Here is an 18,165-nt window from a genome sequence, read left to right as displayed (position 1 = left end):
ACAAGCCCTCATTAGTAAGTAGTGGGTAATATGTATACTACGTCACCATTAAGAATAAAACTTATTGAAGTAAATGAAATGTCACAGAAACGTGAATGATCTCTCAACTTTTCAGACTGCAGAAGATTCAACTGCTGCAGCTGAATCTTTTGTGCCATCTGGTGGTTAATTTGTCTCAATGCACCTGTGGGGCACTGAAAATACCTGATGTGGAAATCCCCACCACCACCACCACCACCACCTCCATTGCCGAAGAGTTGACTCAGTGTACTGTAGGCTGACTTAACACACTTCCGTCACATCTCCTCTGTCTGTAGTATTCTGCTGTCTTGAATAAAACTGGGGAGTAAATTTTACATTTCTGTTCTCATGGTGAAGATAAGGAACGAGAGAAAAATGGGTCGCTTTGAACTTATGTGAAAGAGCCCACACAACAAGGAAGAGACCTGAGTTACTATTCATGGTGCATTCAAGGTCTATAGGAAAAATGGGCTAGACCTAAACTTCGTGGTAGACATGCACTTCACTAGTGAAACATACAGAGAAACTGTGCCCAAATAAGTTATCTGATTTTTATCCTAGTTTTTTAGTATGTTCAAGCTGAATATGCAAATTTAGTGGGTGAAATATTTGTGGAGGGAAATTTAAAGTATTGAGCAGATTGTAATTTTCTTGTACCTGCTGAGGATACAGCCCACAATGTTAGGGGTTTCCAAATCCATTCTCTTGGACGGTATTTACAAACGGCGTGTGTGTGTGTGTGTGTGTGTGTGTCACCATGTCCTCTGTATTTTCAGTTTGAGATGTCCGTTATCCAATACAAGCTGAAGATAATTCAGAGAAACAGAACAATTGTCTATGTTCTTATGCGACGTGAAGGCAGCATGAGGTAACTTACTGTAAACAGGTTGATTTTCATACTAAGCAGGAAGTTTTTCATTAATCAGCAGCGTCGGTCTTTGTTAGTTTTCTCCTCCTCTCCTCTCTTGTTTTCTCCTGTCAGAATACAAACCCTCTCCTCACTGGGTCTGACGGTCACACAGAGTCGCTGAACATGTTTCTTGGGGGGTTTCTGGTTTTACTGAGTGTGCCGCTGTCGTCCACGGTGAGGGTCTTAACATGGCCACCACTCAACTGCTCCAGACAGGTAAGCGCGGCCTGTCACGGCTCAGCATGGGACGGAATTTACCTTCTATTAGATGTGACAGTGGATGAACACCAACTGTTTCTCATGAATATGTAGAGATTTTGTCCAGTAGAAGAGATAATTCTTTCTTAAAGTTCATCGTTTATTCACATACTACAGTGATGCTCCGTAATATCATCAGTCACCTGAGGTTTAGTGGAGAAATGACAGAATATTTCTGAAACACGAGAAAACAATTCAACTCTTTCCTCTGGTTATAATGACGGTTACACTGTAGAGCTGACGTCTGGGGGAAACACAATCCGTTGAACACATCCAACGTGAAGTCATTTTATTTTCATTCATTCTCTTATTTATGACTCAGTGTTCATTGAGTTGTCTGATAAAGGTTTAATGTCAGCTATGTCTCATCATTTAGACATGGTTAAATCTTTACTTGTAATAACAGCATATGAATGTTTCCCCTTAAAACAAAATCACAGGGTATGATGCATAATTAACTAGAAAAACACATCATCATAACAAGAGTCTACTGTTTATGTGTGTTGTAATGTACCATATACACACAGTGGTGGTGACAGGGCTGAAACAGGGTCTTTTGGGGGTTCCATAAAGACATGATTGTTTTGGAAAAACAGTAAAGTTCCTGTTTGTAAAAATAACACTACAGCTCTCCTCCTTTATTTTCTCTTTTTCCTGCTGCAGGGTTTGAATTGTACAGTCAGAACAAGTGAGTAAATGCTGCTTTTCTTCATTCCTCTTGTCATTTCCTTGTTGCTCTGATGCACATATTGTAGAGGCACAATGCTGTTCAGTAATTTGTAACCGAATGTTTAGCGTTTTGAAGGGTTATCATTTAGTCACCTGTATCACCTATCTTCACATCACACTCGTTGTGGAGCTATGATACTTTCCTGCATTAAGGTGAAGCAGGGCAGGAATTTCTGAGCTGCATGGAAAAGAGAAAAGTCTGAAGAAGTCAAACTCCAGCAACACTTGTAGTAAAAAGAACAACTTCATATGTCAGACCAAGCAGTTAATTGGCAGCTGATTATAAAGTCGTCCTCTACAATCAAACTAATGCATTTAAATGAAGAAATACATTTACAAACTAAAGAGGACATGCAGTAAATACAGGCATGATGATGATGATGATATCAGGTTTCCCAGCTGTCTGACATTCTGTGTGTGTGTGTGTGTGTGTGTGTTGAGGTAACTGTATGGACAGAGGATGGCTGGTTGTGAATGAATACACTCCCAGCCGTCCAGAGGAGCTGCAGGTGTCTGTGGACATGAGGCAGGATGAGAGAGGACACCTGCAGCCTGTCCTGGTGTCTAACTGGACGATACAGGATGATGGTGAGTCAGGCTGCTGTGACATCACTGTACTGAGTATATGACACAGATTATTGATATGTTATTAAAGACAGATGCCTATAAAAGGCTCACATTTTCTTCTAGTCTCATCACATCTTTTGTATTTCCAAAAGCAGTAAAATAAACTGAGCACAATAATCAATGACTGTAATAAAGCAAACCCAGACCAAAATGTGGAATGTTAGATGATGACTCCTTAAATATTGCTCTGTATTTACCATCTGCCATTTTATTTCAGTATCTTGAGTGTGAAGGTTTTGTATACAGTAGCTCCTGATAATCATCCCACACAGCAGTGAATCATATCTCACACACACAAGTATGTGAAATCTCAGTTTGTTGCTCGTTAGAAATGAGTGTAGTGACTGTGGGAAGACTGTGACATGTATGACAGGTGAAGAGACAATGATACAGGTTTAAAGCAAACCAAGAGAAAATTATTATTATCAAACTGTGTGTGTGCTCACTGTCAGTTTGACCCCCAATAAACTGGCTTAGTTAATCTAATTTGTCTGAGCATCTTGTGCCTCATGACCAGTTTGACATCACTTTGTTCCCAGATCTCAGCAGTGAACCTGGTCAGTACAGTGTTAGTAATACTGTTCAAGTGATGGACAGACAATAACAAAAATAAGATTTGTAAAACAACAAACAGAAAAACAGAATCATCCTTTATTGTGGCTGGGTGTAGAGGGAGTAATGAGGAAATAACCTCAGATGTGTGTCTCCTTAGGCAGCATCCGTTACCTGAAAGCCACTGAGCTTCATGTCCTGGTGACTTCCACCAATCAGAACCTGTGTGTTCGATATTCCTTCAAAGACAAACTGCCAATGAGAAGTCCAACAGGGGAAAAGGTAAGTGGCTCAAAGTCACTTCAAACTGTTCTGATTTTCAGATCATTTTCAAATTTAAAATCTTTATTTTTCATTTCATTTTTAAATGAATTTTAAGAGTGAACACTTTACTTTCAGTATTTGACAGTTTTCCATACTCACTGCTGTGGACACAAATCACTGCACAGGTTATAAAATACACTCTACTGGTCAGAAGTTGAAGAACATCCTGATTTTTCCATTTTTTATTGAAATTTCAGTGAATATCCTTGACTAGAAGTAGATGAAGCCTTGAAAGTAAATGCAACCAATTACTTCCAAACTCTGTCTGTATAAAGACAACAAACTGATGCATCATCAGGACAACACTGTACTGTAGGAAGTAGTGTTGTATCTGACTGTCAGAGTGGTGAGTGAAAGGCAGTAACAGAGGAACACTGACTGGTTGGTCAGCGCTTCATCCTACAGCAGCACAGTCTCCAAACTCAAACCTCATGGAGCTGGTTTGGGATGAACAGGTCAGAGGGTGAAAGCAAAGCAGCCGTAACACATCTGTGGCACAAACTCTCTGATTAATGTTTCATTTCCATCAGAGAAAGAAGGTCACAGTGAGTTGGATCAGTCAGACACTGAAATTCAGTTTAGTTCAACAAGAAGATTCTGTCAGTGCTTGTTTTCAACTTTATTATTTATTTGTTCTATACTTAAATTTCAGAAACACTAAGGCATTAAACTATGTAAACTTCAGTAACAACTGAAAAACAGTACTTTAATCTCAGATTGGACTCAGATCAGCAGAGACTCCACATGAAATATTGCAGATCAGGATGAGAGAGAAAGACCTTGGACGGCTCCTGTCATTGGCATCATGCAACAACAGTTTGTCAGAGCTTAACTGCCTGTTTTGTGTTTTCAGTGGTCATTCTCAGCTAACATGGTGGTGTTGGACCCTGGTCATACATACAGGGTCTCTGTATTCAACATCCCCAAGCCGGAGCTGGGCCACAGCAGCTATGATGTCAGCACTGTTGTCACTGTTCCTGGTGAGCTGAAGTCAAAGCCAGTAAATGAAACAGTACCAGAAAGAATCTGGTCTGTTCATGCTCCTGTCCTGTCTTGTCACTGTTTGGGTGAAGATATGAGAGAGTTTAGTTTTATCTTGACATTATGTTGTCAATCTTGCCATCTGTTAATCTGTAACTCTATAGACACATTCTACTGAACACAATAACTCAGGAATTATACTTGGAAGAAACTTCATACTTACATTACAGCTCCTCCATATGGAGTAGATGATCTGATTAGATTTTGGTGTGCCTTGCTGCGCACATGTGCACATTAATGATGTAAAACAGACTTCTTTGAAACCTCTGTTAGCATACTTGATGACAGATTACTGTATAATGTATTTGTCAAATCATGGTGGGACATATAGCAATTTAAGTGCTTCTTATTACATGAAGTTTCACATTTGTGAGTTTGGCTTCCTTATTTTTTCTCACGTAATCTGTTTTCTGTGTGTCTGTGTGTGAAGCGTAAATAAAATGGTTAACTGGAAGATATAGGACTATATACACTATATACTGAGAAGTATCTGAAACACCATAGCAGCTTTAGAATTATAGGCAGCTGATACATTCATACAAAAACAGCTCAATTTCCTAAACTCAAGACAACTGTTTGAAACAAATAAACTAGGAAGATTGTGTTCATTCTCTTGGCTTGACTTTGATTAAATTCTCTGATTCTGGTTTAATCAGATTGTCACGACTCCAAAATGCAGATGACCGAGTTTTGCATAGAGAGAGGTGAGTCACTGAGTCGGTGAGTCTTAAGTTCAGTAAGACTGAGGGAATGGTATAAACCATCTCTAACCATTTCTTGTGTCTTGTCTTATTACTGTACTGTAGGAAGTCTGTGGCAGCCTAACATCAGTCTGGCTCAGATCAGCACAGTCAGGGGAAGGTCTGCACTGGCTGTCAGCTTCACTCCTGACACACTGTGTGAAAAGTACATGGTTATTGTTAGCTGCTCCACTTCCCAACATGTACAACGTTCATACAAGGTAAGGTCACATTATGATGGACACTCAGATGCTTGTTTTTGAACAGTACTGCAGTAGGCTGTCCCACACAGTTGATGAGTGCAGTTTCCTTTTCAGTGATTTGACCTAGAACATTACTGTAGGTGCTCATTACAACATCCTGTTTTCTACCTTAGCCTAGTTTTTACCCCAGTTTTTTTTTTCCTTTTTTCTCCTCTGTAGAGGAGTTCTCTGCAGTATTTTTCTGCTGATTGTGCAAAAGACTGTTCATTATATTTACAGACTCCTTGAATGTATGTAACTTAGATACCTATGGGTGCTGAGGATGTTCTGAGGACTTGATTTGAACTTCAGTGCTTTGCTGTAGTTGATTAGGAGTGAAATGTCCTTTATCGGGTTCATGTATGTTATGATGCTGTCATATGTTCATATGCCATTTAAAATCTTTATTAGTAGCTCTAACTAAGTTACTAGAAACGTCAGAATGAGGGTTATTCAGAACACTGACCAGGTTGTTGTTCTAAAGTGTGACATCAAGGAGTGATGGTCAGGACTGAAATCTGCTGGTTTGTGTTGTGCTTTACTGAAAGGTGTCACTCATATTGTTTATAGCCTGTACTGTCAGTGAAACACAAAGGATGTCCCAGTATCCCAGTCTCCATTTTCTTATTTTCTAAAACTGAAAGGGGAAATGAACCAGAATTATACTCAAAACTGATAAATGTTTGAATTGATAATTGTCTTGATAAGTGTTCTTACAGCATATTGTTTCTGTTCTGTGGGCTACTCTCAAATACTGACCTTAATACTTAAACTATTTGCATGAATTAAACTCTCTCCTCCAGGCCAATCACAGCACTCTGATTGTAACATTCGACCTTGATAAATGGCCAAGCTCCTGTTGCCAGTTTGATGTTGAGGTAAATCTTTTGAAATATTCTCTACTTAATCGATGTTACTGTATAATGTTTTTTTATGTATTTATTTGGCAATGCCTCTACGCATTCTCTGTGATCACATTTGAGCTTCATGTTAGAGTTAACGTGACTTAATTCTTCACTGCAGATCAAACCTCTTTTCCCAGAATGTGGCCAGGACTGTGCCCGTCACAAAGGAACTTGGGATATTTGTCCTGGTATGTTGGCAGATACAGAATATCAGTATCATGGCAAAGTAGGAGAGTGATTGCAATACAGCGTTCCTTAGTCTCACAGTGTGGTCAGGTTGGTCAAGAGGTGTCATTCAAGTGTCAAAAATTGCTCCCAATATGTGTGATAATGTAAGTCACTGCGGAATGTTTTATGTACACTGGTCCATGATGATGGGATAGTTGGGACAATGGTGTGCCATATTGATAAAAGACTGGTGTGGGCTAGCTAAGCTAGAATATCTGGTCATGTATTACCTGTTTTGGAACTGTATGCAGTAGTTGGTGTATTAGAAATATATATAAAGCAGATATACAAGACAGACAAAACAAAGCAAATGAGGAAAACATCTTCACCACTTTGACAACAAATGGTTATCATTTTGAAAAAAATGCTGAAAAAAACACAATGTAGAAAACATCTTCACTTAATTGGTTTTGTCTATTTGTGTGTGTTTTCTAAACTTCAGTGTATTCCGTTCTCAGGGCCACCATTAGAATAAAAATTCTGAGGTAATTATTAGGTAACATAGACTAGTCAAATATTAACACTTGGTTTCTTAGTTAAATAGCCAATTAGCTAAGAGTGTTTTAAGTAAAGATTGAAGCTAATGGCCAGTGACACTAAGCAGCTCAATATAAGGTCTAATTGCACGTGAAGGCTGTAAAGTCTGCATTCTGCTGCACAAAGACTGGAACAATGTTTTATCACACATTACTGTATTTTACAATAGACAGCACTATCCTGCCCAGGACCTCTGGGCAGATAAAAAGATGATACACTTAAGTGCATTTTTAATGACAGATTTTTAAACTGATGACCAGAATGAAATGTGCCAATAAGACAGAGGAAGACAGTAGAAACTTCTCTTAAATATAATTTGACTCCCTCATGGCGCTAGATGAAGTGTCAGGGAATCAACAAAGTCATTCAGATTCAATCAAAAATGTCTGTATAAAAATACATTAATCCAGTACCCGCACCAGCTGACTGACTGACTTTGCGAACCCCAGACCCTCAGCATAGCATGACTAAACCACACTGTATGGGATCAGGGGCAGGTGTACAGAGTTGCAGTCCATCAGCGTGTCTCTTTCAAGACTAGTAAACTCTGTAAAAACAGCAACACCTAATGAATGAACTGTGTTCTGTTTCTCACAGTAATTCCAACAGACCCCCCAGATGTTCCTTCATATACATTTGTTGCCCTGGGAGTGGTGCTAATGTGTGTACTGATGGCAGTTATTATATATGTCGTCTGCAGGAAGCCAGGTTAGTCATAAATACAGCACATTTTCAAAATTACTCTTAATTTACTCATGGCACCTTATCTGAATTGTTGTGCATTGGTGTTGCTGCAGCACATAAGGAAGAAAATAATCCACCGCAGCCACAACCACAGCCACAACCACAGATTAAACAACCCCCCAAAGTGTTGATCATCTACTCCCAGGACCACTACCTCTACAGGGACATTGTGCTAAAGCTCTGTGCCTTCCTCCAGGCCAAGTGTGGCACCAAGGTGCTGGTAGATCTGCTAGACTCCACCTCGGTTGGCATGGTGGGTCGCGTCCGCTGGCTTGAGTGGCAACGGCAACAGTTGAAAAATCCATCAGACAAAATATTGGTGCTGTGCTCACAAGGTGTCCAGGCAAAGTGGAGGGCTTTGTGCGGTCAAGGCCGGGTGACACTCAAGGAGGACCTTCTCTCCCCCACAGACGACATGCTCACCCCCTTTCTCCACCTTTTCCTACCAGATATGCACCAGACAGGCATGCTGGGCAAGTATATGGTGGCTTACTTTGATGACATCAGCAGTGAACAAGATGTACCGTCAGTTTTTGACATCACAGTCAAATACAAATTGATGAAGCAATTTGAAGAGCTGTACTTCCGCATTGTGGACATTGAAAAGTATCAGCCAGGTCAGGTCATTCACATCGAGGGCATCGGTGGGGACGAATATTTCAACTGTCCCTCAGGCAGAGACCTAAAGAATGCCATTGAAACTTTCCAGGCCTACCAGTTGGAAAATCCTGATTGGTTTGAGAAGCAGTGTATGGACAGTGAGGAGGAGATCAGACCTGAAGTCAACCTGCTCATTGGCCAGCTGCCGATCCCTCCAGTCCTACAGTGTGTTCCTCTAATCAGAGATGGCCCTCCTGTCTATGTCCATGAGGTCGAAATAACTGAAAATGGTAACAGTGTTCATGTCCTCACGCCTGAAGTGAACCTACAGCACCAGTTGCCTTCAGTGGTAGAATTTACACCAGTAGTGAACCCTGAGTGCAAACATCAGTATCCATCAAACATAAATCCTCACAGCCCCAGTCCAGAATCTGTCTACATAGTTGAGCCTGTTTTTAACAAGTCACCATCATCAAGACAGAACTGGCTCCCAACTGAAGAAGAACCACTGGGTCAGATTCCCAGTGAGGATGATGAAGAGGATTCACTGCTGCCTACAAGCCGACTCTCATCTCATTTGGACTTCAGAAACTCTGTCCTACAGGACTCCTTCAACTCAGTCCCTCCAGAATCCTCATATGCAACCATGCGCAGTGAGTATTTCCCTCCAGGTGAAATCAGCCAGTCCCTGCCTGTGGAGATGGAGGATGATGAAGTGGAGCCCAGTGGAAAGGGTCCAAATAGTGGATCTGATCAGGGCTACATCTCCAAAATTTCCTCTCAGCATGAACCCCTTTTCAAAGAGGATCCACTGCTAGCTCTAGCAAGGCTGCAGGAGGAGCTGTTTGAGCAGAATCTCAGATACTCTGATACTCCTTCAGGTCCTGAAGGGAACTGATATTGAAAGTCCAAAGTTCACCCCCAGCAATAAACGTTTCAACCAACATTACCTGTGTGATCACCATAAGAGTCAAAAGTAGGAGGGTGCAAAGCATCAAGACAGAGGTATTTCTGTGGCCAGTAAAGTGTGGGGCTCACAATGCAACATATTAAATGTTTATGTATGACTTTCGGAATATAAAAATCCCTACAATATGATTATGTTAATATAATCAGTGTGATCATACCTTCATGGAACAAAGTGACTGATGAAAGGTACATTTTTAAACTTATTGTGGATGTTGCTCCTGGATATGGTCTGATTTGGTATGAACAATTCTTGACCTATTTGAAAAGAGCTGTTGGACTTCTTGGATGTAATCATTTGCACTTCATTTAATGATGATGCCAGCATCTAGTGGTTATAAATGAAACTGCAGCTGAATGAACGTGGTTGAGGTTCATTGCTCAGACAGGAGGCTGCAAGGCTGGATTTCCAACCAGGCAAAGCTGAAACTGCCCAGTGGCTTATCTTGTAAAAATGTAGCATCTATGGGATGTAGTTCTAATGTAGTTCTTAATTATTTCAGTTTATATTGTGTTTACATGATGCATTATACTATATACATTTGCTCATAACCAGTACATACACACAAACACAGAGTTACTACAACTCATTTTTACCCCAGGGGCCACTGCTGGGTTAATCTGGCTGTGGGAAGCTTAGTTGGATATTAATTGAGTTGGCTCACCAATCCGTATGATTCTTTTATCCATTACATCATTCATTATTCCATGATGTTGAATCTAGAAAGAAGCCTTAGTCTTCTTAGGTTCTGATGGACTGACAACTAAATCTGAGGTTTATTGTTAAGGTTTAAATTGTTTATTTTTTTCCTGCTGTAAAGGAAATATTTTGAGGTGATGTGTTATCTTCTGCAATTGAACTTATTCATATGAACAGGTAACAACAAACAATAAAGGGATTCCAGGAATGAGCATATATCATAAATAACATTTTTATCAGCGATTGTTTAAGGCTTCAGTCTTCTTTAACAGTAAAGGTTAGGGTTTATTACTGAATCTAATAGCACTTATCTTTGTTTCATGAACATCTATTTTCCTAATAAATAAACACTGAACAGTACTTTCCTCAGATTTATTTCAGGTTTCAACCACATAATACTCTTACATCTTACATCTACAGTACAGAGATTGGATTATATCAGTACAGATATACACCACACACTGTAAACAGTTTTGAAATGAAAGGAAACTCCATACATTATGAGAGTGTTCAGATTGTACACATTGTGTTTTTCTCTGCATGTGGTCTATTTAAGAAAAAAAAAAACAAAAACATTTAAATCTGTGTAGTATGATTGGCTTCTTTGAATACTCATGTCCATGAGAGCCTTTGATAGTTTCAGTGTGGTTATGCACTGTGCTTATTCATGCAAGTTATCGGCCCTCTATTCTTCCGTTTAAAGTTTAAAGTAAATTAATGATCCTCCTTATGATTAAACTATGTGGTGAGGTTTCTGTGCAAATCCAAACACAGATCTTTAGAGAACATTTCCAACAGCATACGCTGCATATGCAAAGGTTTAGAAGTTTACTGGCACAAGGAAGTTATACAAAATATAGAATACAACAACTTTAATACTTTGGCAAGATATGATAAGCAACAAACAGAAGCTGTTCTGCCATCAGTGCAACATGAGAAACAAAGCTGAGAGGACCACAGAAGCAGTCAGCATGTTATATTGTTTGTACAGCAGCGGCTCGATGATGTGTAATCCTCTACAGAGAGGTCAGATACCCTCATGTCTGTAGAGTGAATGAACAACAACTCAGTTAATGATTTGATGAGATTCACTGATCCAAGATTCTGGTTAAAGTCCAGGTTTGACTTTGACACAAATGCTCTCAAGATGTGTTGCTAAAATTTCAAACACATCCCATGGTCTGGATCACCAGATCCAGTCTGTTTCCATCATGTCCATTTTGATGGACATGAACTTCATTCATGTAAGAACTAGTAGTCTGTAGACTGGTGTGACATCACATGTGACAGCTGTGGAGAACAGTACTGACCGGGAGTCAGTGACCAACTGATTGAGACATCAAATGTCGGAGACAGAAATGACCTGAGACATGTGGCTGAAAGCTCTAGAAAAAGAAAAATAGACCTTGAGATTATTTTGTCAAATTATTATATATTTTATTTTTCTAAATAAAATGCCCATTATTAATTATTATTAACAATCTATTACACTGTCTTCAGCTGAACTGACTGAACTTAAGTCTTGTCCCTTTTCCCACCAACCATAGCTGACACACAGAAGGCAGCCTGTTTGACTTCAGGCAGCTGTCTGGAGGATGTACACCCACAACATGATAAGTAGTTTGAATATAATTGAAAGGTAGGGTAGGTAAGGTAGGCAGACACAATAAGAGGCACAACAGTGACACCTAATGACTGACAGCTGCAGGTCATAGTTTACGGGGACAACAGTTCAGCTGAACTAGATGCAACAGAATGCAGAGGATTTAGGATTGTTCATTAGCATGGGTCAAATCAACAGTCACCTCTCCCACTCGTCTGTGTATCCTTGTACAGAAGCAGCCAATAGCTGAAAATGTCAGAATGAGTTTATGTTATTAGACATTCATCGTCTTATTAGGATTCAAGAGCTTCCTAACAACTGAAGGTTCCTTCAAGAACTTTCAACAAAGCCATCAACAATAGGGTGTACAGTAAATATGAATCTAGGACTGAAAGCTCTTTAGATCTAATCTCAATTTAAAATGTGAGTGAAACCTCGATGGAATCCAATCTAAAGACCCTAACACTGGGCTGTTGGGCTCTAGCCAGCCTTTATCAATAGCAATTCAGCTGATTCAGCATGAAATGTTACAGCTGTCGTGTTCTGACAGCACCAGTTCTTCTAGGTCAATTTGGTGTGTCAGGACCCTTAAAGGTAAATTAACAATTCCTAAACCCTAAATGTACAGTATGTTTTTGGAATATGTATAATGCTATTGGTAGCTATAGCATCATAACAATGTACCTTTAAATTTGACCAAGATTCAGTTCATTTTAAATTGATTTAAACTGAGCTCTTAATCCTTGCCGATGCTACAGGACCCTGTGTTCACCAACACAGAAAATTGACTTTGACACCAAGCTAACCCACATAATTGTAAAACACATAAATTATGTTTGCATGTTTCACCATTTTCAACTACAAATCCAATGTACTTTGCATCAGTGCTGGCCAATCCCTAAGCAAACTGCACATTTTGAGATTGATTCCCTCCTAGCAGTCACTAGTCATTTCATTTCAATGCAGCATTAAAATCACTAGAGGCTTAAAACTTCCTTAATCCTACTCCTTAGACATAGTACATTTCAATGTGAGAAACTAGAGGCTGTCTAAGGGGTAGGCAGACATTTAAATCCCTACATTACACTGTAGTGTAGGGTCAGCAGAAATGTAAAGTATCTGTGGTCTGTAGTAAAAGAGGTAAAACTTTACAACTCTGGTATGGTCCTTTATCGAGGATTCTTCTCCTCATCAGGTCCTGACCCCTCAGTCATCCTACGCTGCTCACAAGGCACAAGTCACATCAACCTCTGACCTGTAGACACTGATCGTTCACAGAGAAGCAAACAAAGCTGTAAAAATGCACAGATACCCTCACTCATAAATAATAGGCACTAAAATCAGTTTGAACCTCCCTGACCAATATTGCACAATACCTTGACTATACATAATCTTCAGTCACATATACTTATCTAATACATTGTGATCACCCAATGTTTCTATACACTTATGGAGGGGCTCATCATGGAGGACAGTGACCATTCTATGAGTATGTACTGTTCAAACAAAGCTCTAGTCAGTCTCTGTTTACACACTGAGAGGATGTCAGTGTATCTGTATCTGTCAATCACCTGTGTTGTTCACAGCAGCACTGGCATTCAGATTGTCTCCCATTTTGACTCACATGTAAGTAAACCTTTACATACAGGGAAAAGGTGGGTTTTCAGCACCTGTTGGACTTTTTTAGACAGATTATTTGACTGCCTTACCTAGAGTACAGTGAAAAGGTTGGTGTTGGTGTCCTCTGTGAATGAAGTACAGGCACACCTCTGGGACCTGGTAATCCTAGCTTGCCATAAAGACTGAGAACAGGGGGCAAACCTGGCAGGAACAGCTTGGTCAGGAAGACTTAACTTGCGAGATGCTGTGTGCTATTACCAAGCACTTGTCAACAAGTCCTCCAACTCTGTGCCTTCCAAAATTTCTACAATGAGCATCGCTGATCTGACACACTATTGGCAGGACAACATTGTTTGTCAGTATCTTTAACAACCCAGATGACCAAAACAAAACGGACATCATGTTTTCTGATCTGCCTCTTCTGTGCTAAAGATTTGGACTGATGAAGTACCATGCTGGCTGTCTCCAGTGTTAATGTCACACACAGAATATTTTAGTCGTCAGGCAACTGTACCTCTGCTTCTCCTTGAGAGAGAAAACATAAATCATAAAAACGTGTAGGTGGTTTTAACGGCCAGTCAGGTCTTTTTCTGGTGAGGATGATTTTTCAGATGCATTTCATTTTGTCCCTGTCCTCTATTATCTTGGAGATATTTAACATAAATAAGAGGGATCCCAGCTAATGATGCTTCCCTCTACGGGCATGGAAGCACAGCAGGTAAAATTCCTGTAACACCACTGCATCACTTTACTCAAGCTTTCAATCAAACTTGGCCCTGAACTGAAACATTTTTGATTTTCGATGGATCCACCTGCCATTTTTGCCTTGCTGGTCAATCCTGTGTCACCTACCAACCCACAATGCTTTGAGGAACAGAGGTCTAAATTATGCAATGCACTCCACTCAGTGGTCACTGAAGAGAGCTGCTGCTGGAAATATCACTAATGGAGAATCAAAACAATGAGCTGGGATCATTCTTTGTGTGTTCCTCACTATGAACAACACAGTCATGTATCCATAGTTAAAAGAAAATATTGATTAGTACACCTTTATGATTTTAGTGGGTCAAGACTGTGACTTGGACTTAATATCTCATAAGTGACTTGGCTTAGTAAGAGGCATCATGATTATTTTTCAACTGACTTTCTTAAGAGAAATGGGATTCCATAAAGTACTATGAAAATAACATAAATATGTGTAGTCCCAGAGCTGACTGTCAGGTGTTGAAAATGACAAACTTTTCCAGAGCCTGGATTGAGCAAAGATTAAATACCGTCAGCCGATGAATGAATAAATGGGTGTGACTGAGTGAACTACTGCTTTGAAAATAGTAGATAAACAGAGTGAACAGTACTCAGTGATCTTTTAGGACTCCTGATCTAAGAGAGAGAGAAGAAGTAGAACAGTAGTGGAGCCAGCAATACCAGCAGAAGCTCCTGTCAGCCAGGGTCCATTTAAAAGAGCTTTAGAAAACCTGTTTGTCATGGCACTATTGGATCTGTATGCATGGCATTAAGTTACGCACATGAGTCTACTCTACTCTCAGTACCAGACACAGCCTGTATAACCAGCACACACCAGCAGACAACACTGTCATCAATAGAAAACACTAATGTAGATGGTGGAGCAGAGCCCAGGTGAGGATTCTTCAAATTGCACTTTATATTTCAATGCTTCACTCAGTCCAGACAGTCTCTCTGCTCTATCCAAGTGCAGCGGTGAAACTCTCCAGATGAACACACACAACTCAATAAGGTCCAACGCACTACAGTTTGTTCTCCCTTTGTTGTAAGCTGTTGAAGGTGTTGGGTTTGACTGTAGCACCTGTAGACTCATCTGAAAAGGAGCATTGTAAGGCTGGTACAGATGATGCATTCCAGACATCAAAAATTGGAAAACCCATTCTCCTGCTGTGTAAAATCAGAATTCTGAGACGAAAACTCAGATGACTAATCAGCTCCAGTGTTTCAGAGATGCGCTTAACTGATGTCATTCAAATAAAGCAACATATGCTGTAAACACTGAACAATCAAACTGCTTTGAAGCATTGTAGCCTATAACAGTGAATCTATGGATTCTTTTTTAATTTTTTTTGCATCAGACCATAACTCCAGTGTGGTTATTGGTTGGTTGCTCTGTGGATGGTCCAGAGTTACCAGGAAAGCTGTTTGAGCAGTGCAAAGAACAAACTTCTACTGCCTTGCTGGGGCCACGTGGACCCTCTAGAGTCAACATCTAGTTTTAGTAATGTTAAACAGTTAGTTGATATTGAGCTTGCATGGTGCATATCCTTAAATGAATTAGTACTTAGCCAACTTATGACCAAACTACAGGGGGGGTCATTAGGGGCCCACAGCTCACTTTTTGCCCTTGGGGCCTGCTAACAGCTTGGTCCAGCCCTGACTGAACACTGGAGAACTGGAGGCAAAAAAACAACTCACCATTAGAGGTATTTTTGCATTTTGGGTTAGGTGACTCCTTCAGTTTGGATGATTAGACTTAGTTTCCTCTCTCAGTAGAACTGTACACAGTCAGTGATCTTCCTACACTGGTGGAAAGAGTTTCTAAATTGGCACATTGTTGTCTAAATACTTTACATGTAGGTTTGTTGCCTGTCTGCATTATTCAATCAGCCACTGTCACGGACCTAATTGGGTTTTTCCATTTTCCAGCTGTGTCAGGCGCGCAGCACCTTCTCCACTTTCCCGCCAACACCACAGGTAAACGGCTCTCGCGTACCCGGTCCTCAGCCCGGGTTCTAGGACTGGGTGACTGCCAGGGTGTTGACGTATCCGTGCGGACACATGTCGTTCTCGGACACGCAGTGGGAGAACTGGGCCGGGTTGCCGCTGCCGGCCAGCCTCCGGACCCCCCGCACCGCCACACACTGCTCCACCAGCTCCAGGAACTTACACACCAAGAAGAACATGTTTTTAAACATGAACACCGATACCGGCATCTTGTCGATGTACACCTGGAAACACCTGACCACCAGCAGAGGCGCGTTGACTAGCAGGCCCGTGGAGAAGCGGGCCCACAGCCACCGGCAGCGCAGCTCCGACGCCGTCAGCTCGTAGAGCCAGATCACCGGCACCGCCAGGGCAACGAAATACACCGAGATGACGGTGTACTTCAGGTACAGGTTTGTGATCTCGTTCCTCAGCAGCATCTCCACCAGCGTGAAGCTGTCCAGCAGGTCCAGGCAGGTGCTCATGAAGCAACTCTGGGAGTGGTGCCGCGTCGCCCCGTTCAGGTCCTCGATGATGGAGTTGATGAGGCAGAAAAGCAGCGGCGCGGACAGCAGCACGATGATTTTGAAGCCGGTCACTCCGCACGGAACCTTCAGCGCGATCAGGTCCAGGATAGGAGGTCTCCAGGATGAGCACCACCTTCGGAGTGCAGGCGATGACATAGATGAGCCAGGCCAGGTAGGCGTAGGTGAACTCCCCGAGGTTGCAGCCGAAGATGGAGCTCTTCTGGTGGAAGCCGCAGGCCCGCTCCCTCTTGCTCCGCGCGTTCTTCATGAAGAAAATCCCCCAGCCCGAGATCACCACCAGGTCCGTGGCTATCCAGGAGCACCAGTACAGGTCGGTGAAGATGATGAGGTAGAAGTCCAGAATCCCGCCCTGGAAGATGAGCAGGAGGAAGCAGAGCGCCTTGTACAACAGGCTTCTCTTGGATTTGTGCGCCAGCAGGGGGGCGGTCTGCATGAACTCCCCCGATGTCATGATGCCGGTGGCGGCCGCGGTTGAGGAGACCAGGGGCTGGATGCTGCCGCTCTCCTCCGGGATGATGCTGCCGCTGGTGGTCTGGGTGTCCCGCCTCCTGCTCAGCCGCTCGGGTTCCGGAGAGGATGAGACGGGGGAGTCAGGGCAGCAGCTCGCTTCGTATCGGAGATAGTCGGCCTTCGGATTGTCGTTCCCAGTTTCAGAGATCATTGTATTTCTGCGGTCGCCTCCCTTTCTCTCCCCCCCGTCTTCCTTCCTTGTTCTTTAAAAGGAGGAGACAGAGACATGCGCAAAGGAAGACACGGACTTGAATCTGATGGAATGGACTATAGCTGCCTCATCTTCATTTATTTATTTATTCTTTCTTCAGTCAATAAGGCCTATTTATTCTATTAATCAAAAGAAATGATATTAATCACATATTTTCATCAGCATCTCTTTAACAAACCATCACAGAGCCTGTTGGTGTTTGAGGCGTTTGGACAGTGTTGCCTGTTCTGTCAGTGCAACACAGGTAGAAATATCACAAACATAATGTCCCATACCTGAAAAAATACACACACAGGAGGTAGTAAAGAAAAGGTGGACACATCACTGGTATATAAAGTTGCTGTAGTGAACATGTTGTTAACCCACATCCAGCAGACACACCACCAGCTTCATTGGTTTGAAGTGTGTGTTTGTGTCCACCTGATGAATGCACATCTTCTTACATTCTTCTGTCAGCAGCTCTTCAGCTCCTGAGGGAAATATCTGGCTCTGTGGTTGGTAAATGTCTCACTGTGTTGACCAGCTGGCCTGTGTGTGTGTGTGTGTGTTAGTGTTCAGTGTTAATGGGAGCTTTTTGATAGTGGAAACACTCTCAATTCACAGGCTGAGAAAACCTAAGGGACACTAAGAGTCTGAGGGGAATGGTAGTTGGTGGTGACAAACAAGAGGTTTCAATTTACAGTCATGGGATCCAACTACTGAACAAACTAGAGGAGTATTCAGCACCGACTGTGTTAACTCACCATCCTGAGGCAGCACAGATATGACAGATATGTTTCACTCTATTATTCAAACAGAAACACAGAGATGTAGACTCCA

General features: G+C 41.6%; 2 protein-coding genes across 2 annotated transcripts; one reads left to right on the top strand and one right to left on the bottom strand.

Annotated features, from left to right (window-relative positions):
- Positions 1-885: 885 nt before the first annotated feature.
- il17ra1a (interleukin 17 receptor A1a) lies at positions 886-10,484 on the top strand. The gene is made up of 11 exons (XM_018697228.2): positions 886-1,147; positions 1,853-1,877; positions 2,360-2,506; positions 3,258-3,379; positions 4,275-4,401; positions 5,119-5,166; positions 5,269-5,423; positions 6,248-6,322; positions 6,468-6,537; positions 7,712-7,822; positions 7,912-10,484. The coding sequence occupies exons 1-11, from the start codon at positions 1,055-1,057 to the stop codon at positions 9,354-9,356; spliced, it is 2,418 nt and encodes an 805-aa protein (XP_018552744.1). The 5' UTR covers positions 886-1,054; the 3' UTR covers positions 9,357-10,484.
- tmem121b (transmembrane protein 121B) lies at positions 10,483-18,072 on the bottom strand. Its single transcript, XM_018697231.1, is given in 2 exon segments — positions 10,483-16,712; positions 16,714-18,072. Coding segments are annotated over 2 exon segments (1,179 nt in total). The 5' UTR covers positions 17,287-18,072; the 3' UTR covers positions 10,483-16,106.
- Positions 18,073-18,165: the final 93 nt, after the last annotated feature.

The sequence above is a fragment of the Lates calcarifer genome, linkage group LG18, assembly GCF_001640805.2.
Source record: "Lates calcarifer isolate ASB-BC8 linkage group LG18, TLL_Latcal_v3, whole genome shotgun sequence".
NCBI classification, from domain to species: Eukaryota; Metazoa; Chordata; class Actinopteri; family Centropomidae; genus Lates; species Lates calcarifer.
The sequence above is the reverse complement of the archived record's forward strand: the minus strand, read 5'-3'. Positions and strand labels throughout refer to the sequence as shown.